General features: G+C 38.4%; 2 protein-coding genes across 9 annotated transcripts; one reads left to right on the plus strand and one right to left on the minus strand.

The window, feature by feature from the left end:
* Window positions 1-608: 608 nt before the first annotated feature.
* On the minus strand, window positions 609-11,058 carry LOC113097676 (retinoblastoma-binding protein 5-like). Of its 4 annotated transcripts, none has more exons than XM_026262939.1 (15): window positions 10,917-11,058; window positions 10,317-10,366; window positions 10,008-10,033; window positions 9,722-9,894; window positions 9,502-9,642; window positions 9,268-9,430; window positions 9,089-9,198; window positions 8,410-8,529; window positions 4,620-4,773; window positions 4,049-4,120; window positions 3,495-3,612; window positions 3,349-3,418; window positions 2,569-2,813; window positions 2,185-2,331; window positions 609-978 (listed from the first exon to the last, which is right to left on the minus strand). In XM_026262939.1, exons 2-15 carry the CDS (start codon window positions 10,333-10,335, stop codon window positions 926-928), a joined length of 1,611 nt encoding a protein of 536 aa, XP_026118724.1. In that variant the 5' UTR covers window positions 10,336-10,366; window positions 10,917-11,058; the 3' UTR covers window positions 609-925. The 4 variants fall into 4 exon arrangements, with proteins under 4 accessions (XP_026118724.1, XP_026118725.1, XP_026118726.1 ...); XM_026262940.1 differs by lacking the exon at window positions 10,917-11,058 and adding an exon at window positions 10,864-10,882; XM_026262941.1 differs by lacking the exon at window positions 10,917-11,058 and having other exon boundaries at window positions 2,254-2,331; window positions 10,317-10,496.
* Window positions 11,059-11,355: 297 nt separating this feature from the next.
* LOC113097674 (cryptochrome-1-like) lies at window positions 11,356-19,971 on the plus strand. 5 transcript variants are annotated; one of them, XR_003288916.1, is made up of 15 exons: window positions 11,356-11,770; window positions 12,678-12,876; window positions 14,390-14,498; window positions 14,577-14,719; window positions 14,871-15,055; window positions 15,153-15,250; window positions 15,336-15,476; window positions 16,690-17,001; window positions 17,120-17,271; window positions 17,590-17,792; window positions 18,144-18,257; window positions 18,335-18,429; window positions 18,593-18,670; window positions 18,742-18,866; window positions 18,958-19,971. XR_003288916.1 is itself a non-coding variant. In XM_026262935.1 (15 exons), exons 2-15 carry the CDS (start codon window positions 12,719-12,721, stop codon window positions 18,997-18,999), a joined length of 1,929 nt encoding a protein of 642 aa, XP_026118720.1. In that variant the 5' UTR covers window positions 11,356-11,770; window positions 12,678-12,718; the 3' UTR covers window positions 19,000-19,971. The 5 variants fall into 5 exon arrangements, 3 of the variants coding, with proteins under 3 accessions (XP_026118720.1, XP_026118718.1, XP_026118719.1); XM_026262935.1 differs by having other exon boundaries at window positions 18,335-18,406; window positions 18,961-19,971; XR_003288917.1 differs by having other exon boundaries at window positions 11,357-11,770; window positions 18,338-18,429.
* Window positions 19,972-20,660: the final 689 nt, after the last annotated feature.

Here is a 20,660-nt window from a genome sequence, read left to right on the forward strand (position 1 = left end):
GGTCACCTGCTATTGGTGGCTTGTTAAAACCTAATGAAATATGTCGCAAAACACACAGCAGAAAAAAAAAGAAAAAAGTTGATGGTTTGCAATGGTTTTTTTGTAGAGGAAACCATTAGGTTTTTTTTCAACAGGTAAACATTTGAAATTGTGACATGAAAAGTCAAAGTTAGGACAAAACATACTTTTATCTCATAATTAGGCCTATTAGGCTTTTAAAAATATAATTATGACTTACTAAAGCATCCTCTTCATTCTTTCAAATTATTTTGAGACTGATAACAACTACCATTCGAGTAAAAGTGATGTTTTGGGCCTCAAACCAGAGAGAATCTGAACTAAGTGGACTTCACTCAGAAAGTTAAGTGTTTCTCAGATGTTCACTTATTTTCGTCTGGTTTTCACTCTTAAGATGTTTGTGAACAAAACACAAACACAAAATGGAATCCAACAGTAGAAAAGCACAAAATGGAACCGAATAACAGAAAAATGTCTTTCTCCCGCTCTTTCATTCATGCTTCGCTGGCGCCTTCTCCTGGATGGAAACACTCAGTGCAGGAAACAACCATCACGCTGAGAACACATTTTACACATAGAAACCACTCTCAAAAAAAAACAAACTGGTTTAATATGTATGCAAAAAAACACAACCAGAGTCAGAAAAAAGGAAACAAACGTTAAACAAATAAAATATATCTTACTGAGTATAAGAACCATCTAGACAGATCCATCTACCCTAAACAAACATGATTCCCTCTTCCTATCACTCTATGTGAGCAAACTGATCGGACGGGCTTCAAACTGTGGCGTCGTTGAGATGTAATGTCCTTCTGTAATAATACAACACAAATACAGTCCATAAATTGAATTAAAAAGAGCGATGTCATTCATCCACACAGACAGGGGGCGCCAGAGGCCTTCAGCTTCAGTCCAAACCCTGAACCTCGTGCTGCTTGTACACCGCAGAGACCAGATTTCCTGAAAGAACAGCATTAGTGTGGTTAAATTAACAAGCTAATATGTAAAATTAATATTTTCGTTAAATCCTTAAATCCTTCAGATCAACATAAAGGCCCAACGAGCAAAGCGACAAAGCAATGCAAATCTGCACCGAAGATAATTTCGATCCAAATTATGACATAAATCGCCATTTAATCGCAAGCGAATAATCATTCGCATGCTTTAATGCAAGATTCGTACAATATGAAAACCACAGCTGGGAATCGTACGACTAAGTTAAAATTATTAACTAATTAAAATAATTAAAATTTTCATATTACATGAAAAACTTAAACCTAAATTAAAAATTGTGAAGTGAAATAAAATGAGTTTCTATTAGTTAAATTATTAAAAGCACAGAAAAAAATTATGAAAGCACAGAAAAAAAAAAAAAGAGAAACCTGAAAGTATTTAAATATAATTTAAATTAGGGCTGGGCGATATGGACAAAAATAAGGAAAAATAAACCACGATAACGCAAAATGTTGAATAAATAATGAAAATAAAATAGTTAACCCATAAAAAATTGACATTTAAATAAAATTAAAAATAAATTATTAACAATTAAAGTGAAATAACGAAAATTTAAATAATGAAAATAAAAAAAGTTAACCCGTAAAAAATGGACATTTAAATAAAATTAAAAATAAATAATTAACAATTAAAGTGAAAACAAAGATATTTTATTCATATAAAAATTTCAAATCAAACTTTACAAAATATAAATACATCATAAGAAATACTATAAAATAATACTAAAATAACACTTTTTTCTTTTAACGACTCGGTCAAAACGACTCATGAATCATGGCGCTTTTAAATCACGATTATAAACATATGATTCGCTCATCTTGAATCATATTTAATTCTGAATCTTTTAAAGATTTGCATTTAAAACTAATTTAATTATTAATGAAAGCAACATTTAAAACTGAACCTTCACCAGTAACAGTCCTTGCTTTCGTTTAGTATCTTGACTGAGTTATTAGGCCGGTTTTATTACACGAGTTTTGCTGCAGGGCATCATGGGAATGATCGGGGAGGACAGCAGACCTGAAGCATTCGCTCACACGTGGAGTAGGTCAGAGCAGGAAGGACAGGAAGGCAAGCAGGAAGCAGCCAATCACAGCTGAGCTCAAGCCACACTGGACCCATGCGGGACACAGGGGTCAAAGGTCGTCTTACCTGGCGTCCCCAGCCCCTCTGCTCTGTCCCGGAAGACTTTGGGTCTGAACGGAGAGTCTTTGTCTTTACCTTTCGATCCCTTTGGCCGCCCAGCCGCCTTCTTCTTGGACTTACTGTCGCCCTTCACACCCAGCAGCGGATGGACCTCTGCGAGACAGACACAGAGGAAGTGACATCACACAAAACACCAACTGAAATACACCTGTATTAGCATTAAACTAAATACATCACAAATACTATGAATAACACAAATTCACAAACAAATTACTCTTTTGAACTGATTCCTTTAAGGACTTAAAATTCATATCAGTCGGTAATTTTGACGATAAATGTTACATTTTGATTTCTTTCAAGTTTAAAGGCTAGTTCTTCATCCTCTCTCACCGTCGTTCGGGACGCCCTGCAGCTCGATGGTGGTGGTGCGGATCTTCTTCTTGGGTGGTCCTCCGTCAGACGACGGTTGCCTCTGTTTTTTGTCGCCGGGGCCGCTGTGGGCGGAGCTATCGTCGGGCGTGGCGTTCTGACCCGCGGCGTCGGGTGGAGGACCGAACGGGTTCTCCTCAGGGTCCTCCACCTCCGGAGCGATGGGCAGATACAGCAGCGCTTTAAAGTCCTCCAGCTCCTCGTCACTGCAAGAAACACTCTCTTTACTGAGCAGCACTAGTATACGACAAAACACGACGCAAAAACTAAATTAACACTAACACATTTGCACTGCAAGATAATTACAAATAAAAATGTCAATAAAAACATTTATTTTTCAAACATCAAAATGAAAAGGCAAAATGGTATGATAATATTAAATATTTTTTACAAATTTGAAAAAATTGAATATACAATATGAACAAAATATATAATATATTTCAAAATAACAAAATTTTGCGACTTTAAAATTGTATTTTGCCACAAATATACTGGTTTGAACTATGAACATACCAACAAAAAAAACGCTGAAATGCCAAAAATTAAAAACTAAATCAAAAACACCCCAAACCGTATGATGATATTAACAATCATGTCAAATTATTGGCTTAAATGTATTTTGCGATTGTGTATTAAAAACCTGACTAAACAATATAAACAGACATAAACAAGCCTACAAAGAAGAATAAAGACACGTATGTAACTATGATATTAAAGATGATGTGATATTGAGTGACTGACCTGCTGCAGAACGCTGGGATGGGATCGACTGATGTAACGTCCACCTCCTCGTCCTCGGCAGCGTCCGCACCTGATACACACACACACACATCAGTGTCATCAGTGTGTGTGTGAGTGTGTGTGTGTGTGTGTGTTTGTGTGTTTACCAGTCTGCTCCGGCTCGCTCTTGTCCTCGTCCTCGATGTCAAACTCTGACTCTCTCTCCTCGTACTCCACGTTCTCGTCCAACTCTTTAAAGTCCGGCGCAAACGCGCTCCAGTTCTCCTGCAGAGATATATAGCTTGTTTTTGCACTATTTTGACTACAAAAATAACCCCAAACACAGCCACAGCACTGTTTTGAGTCTCTGAGCAACATGACACGTTTCGTTCCTGAATGAATCAATCGTTTAAATGATTCGGTTCAATCCCAATGATTCACTTATTAACAATGACTCGCTGCCACCTACTGGAGGTTTTTATTTCACATTATAGTTTATTTTTATTTATATAATTTCAACGTTTTATGTTTAATATGTGAAAACATAATTTATGCACTTGTAATTGCAAGTTGCATGTCCTACATAATCTAAATGCCACTTCAGATGCAGCTTCTGTGTTTCCTCTGCATTGCATTTTATTTTTCTCAATAACACACTCTCTCTTACACACACACACACACACACACACACAGTGAGTGAGGAGCTGCTCTATTCACTCACCACTTGGTTCTGAGCCCAGATGGACACGACGCCGCTGGAGATGGAGGCAATGATCGGACGCACCGGATGCCACTGTAAACACACACACACACACACACAAATAGTAAGGCGTAATTGTTTTTTTATTTCTGCTAATATCTTACGTATTTTAAATGAGGCGTAAAAATAACAATAGCAATAAAAATAATAATATATTTATCACTAAATAAAAATAAAATAAATGCTAATCATTTATCGCTACTATATGTATCTGAATATGAATAAGATTCACACACATAATTTAAACGTTACAATACTATTATAATCAAGTCAGAATCTGTTTGAATTTATCTTCTCACGATTCTGCATTCAGAACTATGAAAGATAGAACAGCGATATTAAACGTTACAATTACAGTATTATTTTATATAAATAACTATAGTAATACTGAAGCTGAAATAATACAAAATAGATGTATTTAAACAAACAACTATAAAAACATCAAACACAGAAATAAGTCAGTGAAACGTTAAAGTGAATGTAAAGACGATGAATCTGAATGTGTCTGTAGTATATGATGATGAGAGCGTACAGCGACGTCCAGCAGCAGCTCTCCTCGCGTCCCGTGGAGGATCTTCACCAGGTTCCCGATGCTCTTCTCCCAGATGTAGAGCGCGTGCTGTCGCGCAGATCCTGCCACGATATACTCACCGTCCCCCGAGAAACAGCAGCGCTTCCACGGCGTCCTGCAACACACACACACACACAGAGAGAGAGAGAGAGAGAGAGAGAGAGAGACACACACACAGAGAGAGAGAGAGAGAGAGAGAGAGAGAGAGACACACACACACACACACACACACAGAGAGAGAGAGAGAGAGAGAGAGAGAGACACACACACAGAGAGAGAGAGAGAGAGAGAGAGAGAGAGAGAGAGGCACACACACACAGAGAGAGAGAGAGAGACACACACACAGAGAGAGAGAGAGAGAGAGAGAGGCACACACACACAGAGAGTTTAGTGGAGACCCTAACAAGATCCAGTGAATACTCAATTGTACTGAATACGCCGGTATCAAATTTTTCATGTCGAGCTTAATTGCTAATGCTTTCATCACGGTATACGGTATTATCGCGGTATTCAAAAAGTACTGTCGTAATACAGTATAACAGATTTAGTAACGTTTTCTTATAACTAAAAATAACTGAACATTTAAATACAATAAAGCAATACACAAAAATTTATAGTTACAATTTTCACACAGATTAAAGTGCAAAAGAACTATACAGACCAATAGGAATCACTTTACAGTAAGATCTCGTTAATTCATCTTAAAGCATTACATTCATAATAGCTAGATTTGCTACAGAAGTTATTCAACTTTGTTAAAAATACAACTAGCTCATTTCCATACCTGCCAACCTTGAAGAAATTTTATGAGTACTACACCCCCCCCCCCACCCCCCACACACACACACACGCCCACCGCCATTGCACACACATCTGTGAGAAACCTATGAGATACCTAACACTATAATACATATTATACACATAATATCCTCTCACCAAATAAGATTTATTAGTTACTCCATAACATATACAAGTAAACCATAAATGTTATACAATTTCTGCAATCACTCCGGACATTTTGTGCTGGAGGCATAGCCGGAAACTTCTTCCACCTGAAAATCTTGTCAGAAATAAAAGTAATCTGAGGACATTCTTTCTAAATAAATCAATCAAAACATTAAATAAATGTGCAAAACCAGCAGTTATCAATATCAAAATCAGTTTCCTAAAAACAAACAATATTCTTTTTAATAATTTTCCATGCAAAGTGTTTAAACTTTTGCATTGTTTAACTTGTTAAAGGTTGGCTTTTTTAAGTAGTGCATCAGTAAAAGTCTCTTTGTAACAAATGCTGCCTTTGGACGCAATCATGACTTTTCTTGTCACCAGAGAACTAAACATCTCTGCTCATATTAATAGATTATTAATAATATTGAAAAGAGCTGAGAATATTATTTTTTTCAGGTTTTTTCTGGGGAATTAATTGAAAGAACAGCATTGTTTGTTACATTTGTTACAGTTACATTTATTTGTTACATTTATATTATTTACATCAAGCTTTTGAATGGTATAGTATTGCATATTGTTACTGAAACTTCATAATGTTTCACTTGATTATACATTTAGTCAGGAATTATAGTTTGGAAAAAGTCTAACTAGTAAAATGTTTACAGGTTATGTGAAAACTAGTGCAAGTATATAAATAAATAATAAGAGACTTACTCATATTTATGATCTCTGCTGAATAAAGTGCTTCATTCTTTTTTTCTGAGGAAATCCAAATCTCAAATCCTCAACCACATCACATTTTGGGGTGACTTATATCTTTTTCCTCTCATCGCGAAGCAAACAGTAAAATAAAAATAAAAACTTTATTTAACATTAGAATCTGAATAGAGCGTTCAGCGCGGGAGCGTGGTCGAATTAGAAGATAATGAAGGGAGATGTGAAAAACGGACAAGACATCGCATTATTTCATATGGATTACTTTATCTCAGAATATCTGTTTTCGGCAGCACTTGTTTAGTTTAAAAGTAGACATGTCAGGCTTTCTATAAATATCTCTCTCATGTCTCTTCATTGAGTATTCACGGAGTTACACTTCATTTTAATGACGCGTTTGTAAATGAATATCACAGCAGACAAAGGCTGCAGACAGCACACCTTGTTTGTTATCTTTATTTTATGTGCACAAAGTTTTGTTGTTATTATGTCTGTATACAAATAAAAGTAGACCCTTTACAGATTCGATTTTTCTCTTATCTGTACGATCAAAACTGAAAGCGTAATTTAAGTTATTTTAGGGGTTATCAGGAGAAAATGACTCATAACGCGTATACTGGTTAACCGACTCAAGAGGGTTGAACAGAACACTTCAAAACGAAAGAAAACCGACTGCTCTCTGCTTATGTAATGTTAATCCGTATGAAATGTGCATTTCTTTGGCGCGTTCACTACTGCGAAGATCGCGAGACAGCATCCTCAACTTTATCTTTGCAGTCGACACGACATTGATACAGAAAACACTTGTTTATTAATAATTATATTCATTAAATATTCATAATCATTACTTTTGCCGGTTCTTTTAGGTGCGTTATTACATGTTTGTTACATGTTACCCTTACATGTTAGCCTACATGAACCCATGAACTGAACTGAGCTCGTCACAGCTGGACTGCTTGTTATGATGTCATGTCAAGGTCACTTTTAATATCCATAAATTCAATTAGGCTAAACATAGCCTAACTGTTACCTTTATCTTACGTTAATCAGCACCTGGCCTGTATAAAACCTTCTAGATTTCAAGCGATTCCACCACTTTTCTAACTGCCAACTAAGCTTGTGGATAGGAGGGGCAGGTGGGCAGTGGGTTAACATGCAGCGCTCTGATTGGCCGAAAGCTTTTCACTCCACTTATACACTGTGGATCAGCGGCAGAATCAGAGTCATAGATTGCACAGAAACTGAAATCGGCGAAATGCGAGACACAACAAAATGCGTACCTGAGAGCAGCGAATCGTACAAGCGTACTTATGGGTCAAAATGCGTGCAGAGTACGAAAAATGCGTACATGTTGGCAGGTCTGCATTTCACAACACAGCTGCAACTTTTGATTTTAACGAAGTCTTATTAAATATTGATTAATGATAAATGAGGTTAATCTACACTAATGAAGTCTTAATGTAAAGTGTGACCGAAACAATACAGAGTCAAAACACTTTCAATCAATATCAAGGGCATGTTGTGGTCCAGATTAAAATCTAAATAAATGTAAACACGTTTCAGAAACAGAAAGTAGCAGCTGATTTGTTTACAGTGTTTCCAGGGTAACGGCTGTATTTCTGCTGTGTAGCGCCATCTGCTGTCAGAGAGAGAGAGAGTGCTTTCATCGGATCAAAAGAACTATTCGTTTTCTGAATTTTGACATCACTTGTATTATTTCGAAGCGCTCCAATTGGATTGTGTATCGTGAATCACTTGATGTAGATCAGGTTTTGCACATTGAAGCAGTTGATTCAAATCAGAACTTTAAAGAGGGTTTGTAAATTTTTTGATTTAGATTGGATATGCGAATCATTTTTGGGATTTGAATGATTCACAAACCACACTCTGAAGTCCCGATCTGAAATGATGTTCATGAATCAGATCGAGAGTACGGAGCAGGTTTATGAATCTTTAGATCCAGGTCGGGCCTTCGGAGCCTGGATTGCAATTCTTTTTTCCTGATTTGATATTTTATATTACACAGTAGAAAACCTCTCTCTCACTCACACACACACACACACACACACACACACACACACACACTCACCTGTTGACCAGGTCCTGTAGTTTCTGTATGGGCTCAGGTTCTCCGTCTCTGCCGCAGGTCAGGATCTCACGGCCGTCGTACACACGGATGATACGGTCTGCTGTGTTGATCAGGAAACAGCTAGAAAAACACATATGTGCATCTCAACTTAAGATACTTTAATTAAAAAAAGATTCAAATACACAGTTTGCCATTATAACTATTTCTTATATTATCTTAATGAGATTTTACCAAACATTTATAAAAAATAAAATTATAATGCATAATTTCTTATATTGTCTGAAGCATATACTAATATTAAATATGAATAAAAACATAATTTAATAATTTAGTTTTATATTCTGATTATGCGATGAAAGTACCTAATATAACAAAAACATTAAAATAATAATAAACATGCAAAATAAAACTTACAGCTTGGCATTCTTCAGAACTATTATACTCTTACGTATATATTTCAGCGCGAGTTGTAAACATAATACAGATGAGAAATGGATGAAATGACCTTATAATTAAATCAAATATAATATAACAGTTTATCATTTCTTGTATCATCTTATGCGTTTCAATAGGACTTGTGAAATAACAAAAACTATACAAAACTTACATAAAATAATAAAAATAAATGTATTAGTTTTAAATGAGAAATGTGAGTTAATATCTCGGCGTGACCTCTGACCTGCCCTTGCGTGCGAACTCGATGGACTTGATGGCGGTGGTGTTGCTGGTTCCTGTGGTCACTCTGAAGGACGCCACCAGGTCCTGTTTGTTTGTGTTCAGCACCAGGATCTGAGAGAGACACACATCAGACCAGCTCCTCCCTCACACACACACACAGACAGATGCGTGACCTCTGACCTTTCCCTTGGCGTTCCCCGTGTAGATGTAGTCTCCGCGGCGGTCGAAGGCTGCCACCACGTTGAGGTCGGAGTCGTCGTCCACCGGGAGCACCACGTGTTTGGAGTCGGACAGCGTGAGCAGGACGGGAGCGGACTTCATGGGACACACCAGAACCTTGTCCCTGAAACACAGAGACGCTCTCGCTCACTCACAGGAAGTCATGAGCGTGGCACAGGAAGTGAGGACACTCACATGTCTCGGGGGTGGTACTGCAGCTTGAGGATGGGCGAGGGGAAGCGGAAGCGCTGGTCACAGTCTCCCGTCAGGACGTCCCACTGAGACACGATGTTATCTGTGGAGGCACTGACCAGCTTGTGTCCGTCTCTGCTCCAGCTGAAGCACAGCAGACACTTACAGTGAGTGTGTGTGTGTGAGTGTGTATATACGTGTATATGTGTGTGTGTGTGTGTACCTGAGTGAGCAGACGGGGTGTATGTGTGCGCTGATGATTTTGGCGATTCCTCGGGTCAGAAAGTCCCAGATGACAATGCGTCCGTCGTTACAGCCGACAGCGAGCAGCGTCCCCCAGCGGTTAAACGTGCAGGTCAGAGCCATACTGATGCAGTCCAGAGTGCCATCAGCCTCCTGAACACACACACACACACACACACACATATAAACAGAAGTACATTAAGTACATATACACATAAATAAATAAATATATATAAATAAACCAATTATTAATGCTGTTGCCGTACCTCTGGGTAATTCTGCCCGAACGACTCTGAAAGACAGAAAACAAGAGAAAATTAATTAACACAAGTCTACATTCATACAATCATATAACAATGAATATTTATTAACCTGACAGTTCATATCAGATGTATACATATAATAACATACATCATTAAATGAGCACGGAAACAAAACGTTTCTATAATCATTCGACTTTGAATAATAATAATAATAAGTTCAGTAAGAGTTTCCGTTGAGTGTTTATAAACATGACAGATGCTAGCAGCGGTTAGCGCTGAGCTAATAAACTCTCCAACAACAGCTGAACTCACCGAGCAGCTCCAGATTCATCTCTGCTGCGATACCGACACAAACCCGAACCCTGGAGAGAAAAGAAGCTAAAATATGAGCGGAAAATCAGCGAAACAATAAAAACTTTAAAACGCTCGCAAAGAGCGACTGCAGCGCTGCCTGGCGCGGAGCTGCGAAGAAGGACCCAAACAAAGCGCCCCGGCGAGCGCCTGAACAAAACACACCGAACCACTCGAACGCATCAGTGTTCACTTAGTTTATTTTTTAAATGATTAAAAATAAAGGAATCTTTGTTTTTGCATTAAACAAAAACAAATATTCAAAAAGAGCTAAACTAAACCAACTGAATTTTTTGAGTATTTATAGAAATATACAATTTAGTGTCGCAAACTAAAATATGACAAGAACAAAACAAATTTCAAAAGACGTATTCACAGTACATTTTAATTTACACAGTAAAAAAATGTATCCACTGTTATATTCCCAAAACGTTTTAATAATTATTATGCACTTTATGAGTTGTTCGGCAAACTTTCAAAAAATAGCAAAAAGTCGAAAATAGTTATCCTATAATTTAATACGTATCAACGCTCGAAAGAACTAGTGTTTACTTCACTTACAGTGTAAAATTACATCATAAATAGAACTGCTACGAGAAGAACACTGAAGGCAACATTCGCAGTTTCTTGAAGTTCCACTTTGTTGCTCAGTGCTGTACTGAAACCACGACCAAAGAGCCAAAATGGCGTCCTATGGAGCAGCGCCCGTGATCATCCGGGTGTCTGAGGACGCGACCAATCAGACGACGGATGAGCTAATAAGGCGGGGTAAGGAGTGTTCGGAAAATCGTCTATAACTGCATTAATAGCAGACATAAATGACAAACGCACGGCGGGATCGTATCTTAAAATCACACGAAACAGTATTTAACGTACAAAATGATTCAAAGCTACGCGCAAAGCTCTTTTCATCCACGCCGCATAAACGTGAGAGGAATGTTTTGACGTCATCCCGGCGCGGACCAATGAGCGTCGTCCGTATGTGGGACACGAGCGGCGTGAATTATCGCGGCGGCGCGCAGGCAGCATAGAGCTGTATTATAGATAGAGCGCATCGTTCATAAAGCGCTCTGTAAAACGATCATCACACAGCCTTTTAATTTGCAATTTATCGAATAGATACTTAACACGAACACTTAGAGATTTAGACCCGTAGAACAATGTTTTAGAACGCTTAAACTGCTTCAAATGAAGCGGTGGGTGAGTCTAGTGTGTTCACTCTGGGTTGTGTTGATTCCGCGCATGCGCAAAGCGGCGCAGCGTTATGTAAAGCGTCTCTGTTTTGACCCGGTTCTCTGGACTTTGGTGGACTTCGCTGTTCTGCAGTGGTTCTGCTAGATGATTTTAATAAACTCTGAGATGATTTAATCATCTGGACTCTTATAAACTCATTCCCCGCTTCAGTAACCTCTCAGGTGAGCGTCGCTTCGTGTATTTAACAGCTTACATAAAGAGCGAACCGGTGACCCATTTCATTAAAAACACGCAAACTTGCTATATTATAACATGCTATATTTTCTGTTTATTTATTAAGTTTTTATGGCATTCTGTAGGCGACACTTACTGTAATGACCCAGTTTTAAGATTGAGGGTCAAGTTATGAAACACGCAAAATTGTATAAGACTTTGATTTTAAGGTGATAATGTGTGCGCTGTGGTTCATCTTTAATGAAAAATAATGTTTTATGTGCCAAAGTCTCAAACTTTTGCAATGAATGAGCTCCTCTATAGTTCATGTGTCAGTTTGTTACATAAAAAGTAGCATCATCGCTCGATTCATCGCGATTAATCGCATTCAAAATAAAAGTGTTTGTTTGAATAATACATGCGTCTGTACACTCACGAGCACGAATATATTTGATAAATATATTTATTTGATATATATATATATATACACACACACGCACATGATAACTATACACATATATGTTCACACATATATTATGCAAACAAAAAGTTTTATTTTGCATACGATTAATCGGATCCAAAATAAGTTTTTGTTTGCATAATAGATGCATGTATATACTCACAAGCATGTCTTTATTTAATAAAAAGGTTATATTTGTATAATAAATATTTTACATTGCCTTTTTTATAAATATTTTCAAAATATATACTGCATGTTTGTTTATATACACACACACACATAACTATACACATACATAATAAATATACACATATATTATGCAAACAAAAACTTTTAAATACGATTAATCGCGATAAATCGTTTGCCAGTGTTGATAATTATACATAAAAACCACATATGAGATGAACATTGTGTAGTTCTGGCTGATGGTATTTAAACTGGAGTGTATTCTGCAGTGACTGCAGGGTTTATAGTGTCTGGTCATCGGCTGAGCATCATGTCCGTCAGCTCCATCCACTGGTTCAGGAAGGGTCTGCGTCTGCATGATAACCCGGCTCTGCTGGAGGCCGCCCGGGGCTCACACACCCTGCGCTGCGTCTACTTCCTGGACCCCTGGTTCGCCGGGGCCTCCAACCGCGGCGTCAACCGCTGGAGGTGAGACACACCCAGTGACAATCATATTCATTTACTAACACTGTTGTATTGTATATGAAAGCCTAGTCTCGGTCTGGTTTCTCTCTGACCAGACGAAGTCCAGATTGAGTCTGACTGCATTCCTCAAGCACACAGAGATCAGTTACGAAAGAGACGGGAACACAGTGTTCCTCAACGAGAGCCAGAGAGACACACACACACACACACACACACACACACACGGCTCTGATCCAAACACTCACTACATCAGCACCGTGAACAGAGAAGAACACATTAACTTAATTACACTTAAAGGGTCCCTGAAGTGAAGCGGGGAGAGAGGGCGGGGCAAATCGAGAAGCCCCGCCCCTTTTAAAAATAGAATGCTTCTATATTCTAAATGAGAATTCTGTCTCTGTTTTGGAGAACACTGTGTTATAAATGACTTTAGGACTAACACATCGATACTAACAGCCGAAAAACTTTAATTTTGGTTTCATGGGGAATTATTATTATTATTATTATTAACATTATTAACATATTAACATTAAGATGTGTTATTGTTAAGACATTCAAGTAATTATAATAAATAATAATTAATTATTTTATAATGATTAAATTATAAATATTGTAAATAAAATTTTTAGAAGTATTATTGATAAATTAATTAGTGTTATCAAACAATTAATTTCCAAATAATCAAAAATAAATCCATTCCAAATCCAAAATAAAAAAAAAATGATTACATTAAATATGTGTGTATGTGTGTACTATGTATATTTATTTTAGAAATACAGACACATTTGGAAAATATTTACACGTTTATACATTTAAACGTTTATCATATTCTTATACTTTGTCGTTTCTTAAATATATGCATGCATGTGTTTTTATTTATACAGACAAAATAAATATGAACAGTATACATGCATATAATATGTAAACAAAAACTTATTTTGGATGCGATTAATTGCTAAAATTAATACATAAATTATTTTTTACATTTCATTTTGTTTTAATAACAATACTTATTGTTATTATCATCATAAAAACGTTATTAATATTTTGAACACATTAAAGTAATAAAGTGAATAATTTATTATTATTAGTAGTAGTAGTATCAATGAACTACTATTAGTTGTATATATAAAATATGAATAACGTTAATATAGGGATGCACAATATTATTATTTATGGTTATTTTCAAAACTTAGATCTACTGTCGTTATAAAATAACGTCACTATTTAAACTTATTTTTCATCAAATGAATAATTTTTTAAAATGATAATTAAAAAATTTAACTTGTCAAAAATTAATGTTTATTTAATTCTAACAAAAAAAAATCTTGTTAAAATTTTTTTTTTTAATTAACGTCCACACAGGAGAGACTTATTCCCCTTCTTGAATGTGTCCTGAAGCAGTGCATTTTGGGATTGTTGTGTGTGTGCGCAGTCTATGTAGGGCTCACAGATGTGTGTGTGTGTGTGTGTGTGTGTGTGTGTGTGTGTGTGTGTGTGTGTGTGTGTGTGTTAGGTTTCTGCTGCAGTGTCTGGAGGATCTGGACTCCAGTCTTCGTAAACTCAACTCGTGTCTGTTCGTGATCCGCGGTCAGCCGGCTAACATCTTCCCGCGCCTCTTCAAGGTAAACACTGTTACTTTTACGAGTGTAACTGTCTCTGGGTCACATGACCACGTGATCACTCGTCTGATTGGTCGGCAGGAGTGGAAGGTGACTCGGCTGACGTTCGAGAGCGACTCGGAGCCGTTTGGGAAGGAGCGAGATGCGGCGATAAAGAAACTGGCGTCTGAAGCCGGAGTGGAGGTGATCACCAAGATCTCGCACACGCTGTACGATCTGGACCGGTGAGCACAAGCTATATGATATAAAAAAAAAAGAAATTGGGAATGCTGTTTTTGAATCCCTTGTTTAACTAAATGAATCATTTGAATGAGTGAATCGTTTGCACGGTTGGCGTCAGTGATTCAGTGAATCTGTGAATGTGTGGTGTGTCAGGATCACGGAGCTGAACGGTGGCCAGCCGCCGCTGACGTACAAACGCTTCCAGACGCTGGTCAGCAGCATGGAGCCGCCCGAACCTCCTCTGGAGCCGCTGACCCGAGAGCTGCTGGGAGACTGTGTGACGCCCATCAGTGCCAACCACAGAGAGAGATACGGGGTGCCCCTGCTGGACGAGCTGGGTAACACACACACTCAGAGATCTCTGTGATGAGAGAGGTGCATCATGGGTAGGGCTGGTGTCCAGAACTAACAGAACATGTGTGTGATTGTGTCCAGGGTTTGACACTGAGTCTTTGGCTCCTGCGGTTTGGCCCGGAGGAGAATCTGAGGCACTGATGCGTCTGGAGCGACAGCTCGGACCCGACTCTACCGCGGTACGACACACACACACACACACACGTGGCTCCAGCTGTGGTCATGTGATCAGGCGTGTCTGAGGCGTGTGCTGCTGTTTTCCAGGCGTGGCAGGAGAACTTCGAGCGTCCGAAGATGAGCTCCAGTCCTCTGATGGCCAGTCCGCTGGGCTTGAGCCCGTACCTGCGCTTCGGCTGTTTGTCCTGCCGTCTCTTCTACTACAAACTCACTGAACTCCACAACAAGGTGCAGCACTGCAACACCACTAATACCTTTTCTATGATGTATTCGATTCATGCTAATCAATATTTTGAAATTAAATTTGTAGTATACCTGACAAAGACTCGCCTGAAATCTAATTTAAACAATTTAATTTAAATGTAAACATGTTATAAAATAATATATAATGTATTATCATAATATTATTATTATTTTTTATTTTTTTAATTTGTAATATATCCTAATCTTTTTTTAAAGATTAGGATAAACGCTATTTTCTTAGATCCGAATTGAAACGCTTTTAAAACGCTATTTTTTTTTGGATCTGAATTGAAACACTTTTAAAACGATATTTTCTTCGATCCGAATTGAAACGCCTTTAAAACGCTATTTTCTTAAATCCGAATTGAAACGCTTTTAAAACGCTATTTTCTTAAATCCGAATTGAAACGCTTTTAAAACGCTATTTTCTTAGATCCGAATAGAAACCCCTTTAAAACGCTATTTTCTTAAATCCGAATTGAAACGCTTTTAAAACGCTATTTTCTTAAATCCGAATTGAAACGCTATTTTCGTAGATCCAAGTTGAAATGCTTTTAAAACTATATTTTCTTAGATCCGAATTGAAACGCCTTTAAAACGCTATTTTCTTAAATCCGAATTGAAACGCTTTTAAAACGCTATTTTCTTAGATCCGAATAGAAACCCCTTTAAAACGCTATTTTCTTAAATCCGAATTGAAACGCTTTTAAAACGCTATTTTCTTAAATCCGAATTGAAACGCTATTTTCGTAGATCCAAGTTGAAATGCTTTTAAAACTATATTTTCTTAGATCCGAATTGAAACGCCTTTAAAACGCTATTTTCTTAAATCCGAATTGAAACGCTTTTAAAACGCTATTTTCTTAAATCCGAATTGAAACGCTTTTAAAACGCTATTTTCTTAGATCCGAATAGAAACCCCTTTAAAACGCTATTTTCTTAAATCCGAATTGAAACGCTTTTAAAACGCTATTTTCTTAAATCCGAATTGAAACGCTATTTTCGTAGATCCAAGTTGAAATGCTTTTAAAACTATATTTTCTTAGATCCGAATTGAAACGCTTTTAAAACGCTATTTTCTTAAATCCGAATTGAAACGCTTTTAAAACACATTTTTTGTAGATCGCAATTGAAAAGCTTTTGAGACCATACTTTCTTATATTGTGATGTATAATGCCATGATGCTGTGCCGTCGCAGGTGAAGACGAACACAAGCCCGTCGATCTCTCTCCACGACAAGCTCTTATGGAGGGAGTTCTTCTACACAGCGGCCAGCAACAACCCGCGCTTCGACCGCATGGAGGGAAACCCCATCTGCATCCGCATCCCGTGGGACAGGAACCCCGAGGCGCTGGCCAAGTGGGCCGAGGCCAAGACGGGCTTCCCGTGGATCGACGCCATCATGACCCAGCTGCGGCAGGAGGGCTGGATCCATCATCTGGCGCGGCACGCCGTGGCCTGCTTCCTGACGCGAGGAGATCTCTGGATCAGCTGGGAGGAGGGCATGAAGGTACAGCCCCAGAGCATGCTGGGTAGTACCTGATTACAAGCAGTCTGTATTACGTAATCAGATTCCAAACACTAGACTCAGACTCCAGTCCAAGTGCGGTGTGTTTGTCGTGTCGCAGGTGTTTGAGGAGCTGCTCCTGGACGCAGACTGGAGTGTGAACGCCGGGAGCTGGCTCTGTCACTCCTGCAGCTCCTTCTTCCAGCAGTTCTTCCACTGCTACTGTCCCGTGGGATTCGGACGCAGGATCGACCCCAACGGAGACTTCATCAGGTGGGCGTCCACACCGCTTCGCTTCACTTCCTCCATCTCGATCCAGTGTGAACGCACAATTACACAAAGCAATTCAAACTACACTTAGCAATACCAAAGATCATAAAACGTCAATCCAGGAATTATATATAATGGGTGTGTAAACCCATTCAATCAGTATCGATAAAATCCATCTTTGCAATGCAGAGGAAACACAGAAGCTGCATCTGAAGTGGCATTTAGATGTGTTTACACACGCTTTAATGCAGGACATGAATGCATTTGTTTTGGTGGAGTTTGTGATGAGTCGCTGCGGTTAATCTCTCCCTCTGATTGCAGATGTTACTTACCTGTACTCCGAGATTTTCCAGCCAAGTTCATCTATGACCCCTGGAACGCACCGGAGGAGGTGCAGCGCGCCGCCAAATGTGTGATCGGCGTGGATTACCCCAAACCCATGGTGAACCACGCCGAGGCCAGCCGTCTGAACATCGAGAGGATGCGGCAGATCTACCAGCAGCTCTCCAGATACCGCGGACTCAGTAAGAGCTTAGTAGAGCTCACCATGTTCTTATTTAAAGATACGGTTTAAAAAACATTCTGCATTTAAAAGGATAGCAGAGTGCAATCCAAAACGAACAATATTGATAACTAATCATTTTTCCAGATGGTGTAAGATAAAAACATTGACAGCCAATCAGAATGCGTCAAATTTAAACTGCAGGGTGCTTATAATAAACAGAATGTTATTGTCCACTAATATAGCTATCATTATAGTTAAGAAAACGACACAGAAGAATGATATCATTTAAATCACTTTCAGAACAATGTCATTAGAATCAGGTTAGTTATGGCTGTAGTTAATGTTCTCTTTATTTTCATTCATCCCTCAGGTCTTCTCGCAGCTGTTCCATCCAACCACATGGAGGTCATCGGTGTCCGTGAAGCCCAAGGAGCAGCGGCGCCACCTACACGCCGGAGGACCGCGAGCGCCACTTCGTCTCATCGTGAGTGTCTGAAATCATGTGTTGTGATGAAATAAGTGTGTTTGAAGGATAACCATTTTCATGCTCTATGTGTCCAGCAGGGGTCAGAAGAGAGCAGCCCGGACCGAGCGGAGTGAAACATCGCGGCGCAAAACACCGATACACCCTCAGTGAGACCATGTGCTTTGTAGGGGTGTGCGATTATTGTTATTGTCAAATTGCACATCGTTAAAACAACAATTGCATAATTATCGCAGACCACAAATATTGCACACCCCATTCCTATGGTTAATTTGATAACCTTTTATGAACGTTTGCGCAATTATTATAATTTTTTTTACGTTTGTCTTCTGCAGGCCACCGTACATCGCCCTACACCCCCCAGAGCGACCTGTCGGAGCACGACCATGAGTTTGCCGTTCCACAACAACCAGGTAGGTTTTTATTTACGCGGTAAATACACTACAGTGGTTTGCGAACAAAATTTGATGTTGACTTCCTTCAGGGCGTCTGATTTGGCCGGTTGGGGGCGGGACTGGAAAGAGAGAAAGGGAGGTGGAACCCAGCGGTTGCCATGGTGATGGAGGCCCCTCCCCCTCCTCGTCAGCGTTGAAAGCCCAAGATGACGAGGTTCGCTAAAAGATGAGGCTATACAAAATTTGCTGATTAATAATAATAATAATAATAGAACCATTCAGTTGTATTCCTCTGTTTGTTTCAGAAGCGGCGGGAGGATGGGGAGGGTGTGGCTTTCTCTTCCTAAGCCCCACCCACTGATGGATTCGCAAAATGACCTCGCGTGTTAAACACTAACATTCAAAGTCATTCAGAACAATTAAACAGAGTGTCCAATCAAATTGTGGCGTAAATGTAATTTTAAAGTTTTTTAGTTTGTTCTAAAATACACTATTACATAATGTGATTATCTTAAATATAGATTTTTAAAATTAGATGTAAATACTGTTTTCATTAACTTTTAAAGTGAAGGTCCTTTCACGCCAAACGATATAAACGAACAAGTTTGACGAATATTCGTCAGGTTGAACAAAAGCTACATTTTTTAATAACTCCAGATTTATATTTGCACATTGAGTTAACGAAAACGTCAACCAGAACTCGTTTAAATGGTCAGCATATTTCCGTCACCAGTTGCGGAAAAAGTTGACTCTACTTTATTTATATTGACACTTGTGAAATTTTGTTTGGCGTAAACGGACCTTAATATAGAAAAAACCAAGTAGTCGCAAACAGCCAAAGAAGAACACACTTTACGCCACATATAAACCGATCCAGATTCACTCAGTATTACGGACGATCGAACGGGTTTCCGCATCGCTGCTCTGAACCAGACTCACCTGTACATACCTGCATCTGTTTCCACGAGTCACATGACCGCTGGAATGTGTTTGGGTCCAAACTACTGTAACTGTACCACAGATGGATGATTGTCTCGTCTGTATAAATGACTGTATTTCGCTCCGTGTTTCAGTGTTTTTGCACAGATAGCGTAGAATGTTCTCCAGGTGTTCGACATCTCCATCTCTGTACATTACTTCCACCTTTCATTGTCATCCATCTCCAGTGTTTTGTATATGAGAGCTGTATCTTATGAAGCTGTATATTTATACCGCCTGTGTTTTTGTTTTTCTACAAAATATTAGTAGCTGTTTTGAATTGTAAAGATTCTTAAATCTGTGTGGTACTCAGCCAGCTAATAAAAAATATTCAAACACAAGTGCGTTTTTGTTTACTTTAGTTTTTCTGTCTAGTTATGAACCATTTTTGTCTGAGTTATCTGCTAGCAAATCAGATCACATTAAATACACAAGTTAATTGACTTAACTTGTATATTTTAAGCAATTTTTGTCCCTGTGTTGTGATCGTGATGCTGAACTCGTGTGAAGTAATATGTAATCAAAGCTAATTAAATATTTCTGTGTCTAGTTAGCTTAATTGGACAGCTGATAAAATGAATCTGCTAGCATAGCCCGCTCGAATGAGCAAGGTATACAACGTGTTTAAGTTTAATAAGATGTTTAGCCTGCTAATAATTTTAGCTGGTTTAGCACGCTAATTAGTTAGCTTACTGTCCTGCAGGTTGCTATAACAATAAGCCTGCAACAATAGTGCTCAAGTCTGTTTAATCGTCTAATTAGCATGTTAAGTTTTTACATAAAATCCTTTACGCAATTTTGTGCTCTGTAATTTTCCTAAATATTTTCAAATGTTTGAATCGTGATTGTTACTCTGAGGGAAGCATTAATAGAAACACACTGCAATTGAAATGAAGTTTAATTGTGTCAATAAAATAAAAAACATAATTCTAATTAAGTTAATTTCAACTAAAAATGTAACAAAAAGTTTAGATTTTTAATTATATTGACATTATTGGCCACATGGTTACGTGAAAGATGTTTTGCTAAC

This window comes from Carassius auratus, unplaced genomic scaffold (assembly GCF_003368295.1).
Source record: "Carassius auratus strain Wakin unplaced genomic scaffold, ASM336829v1 scaf_tig00216365, whole genome shotgun sequence".
NCBI lineage: Eukaryota > Metazoa > Chordata > Actinopteri > Cypriniformes > Cyprinidae > Carassius > Carassius auratus.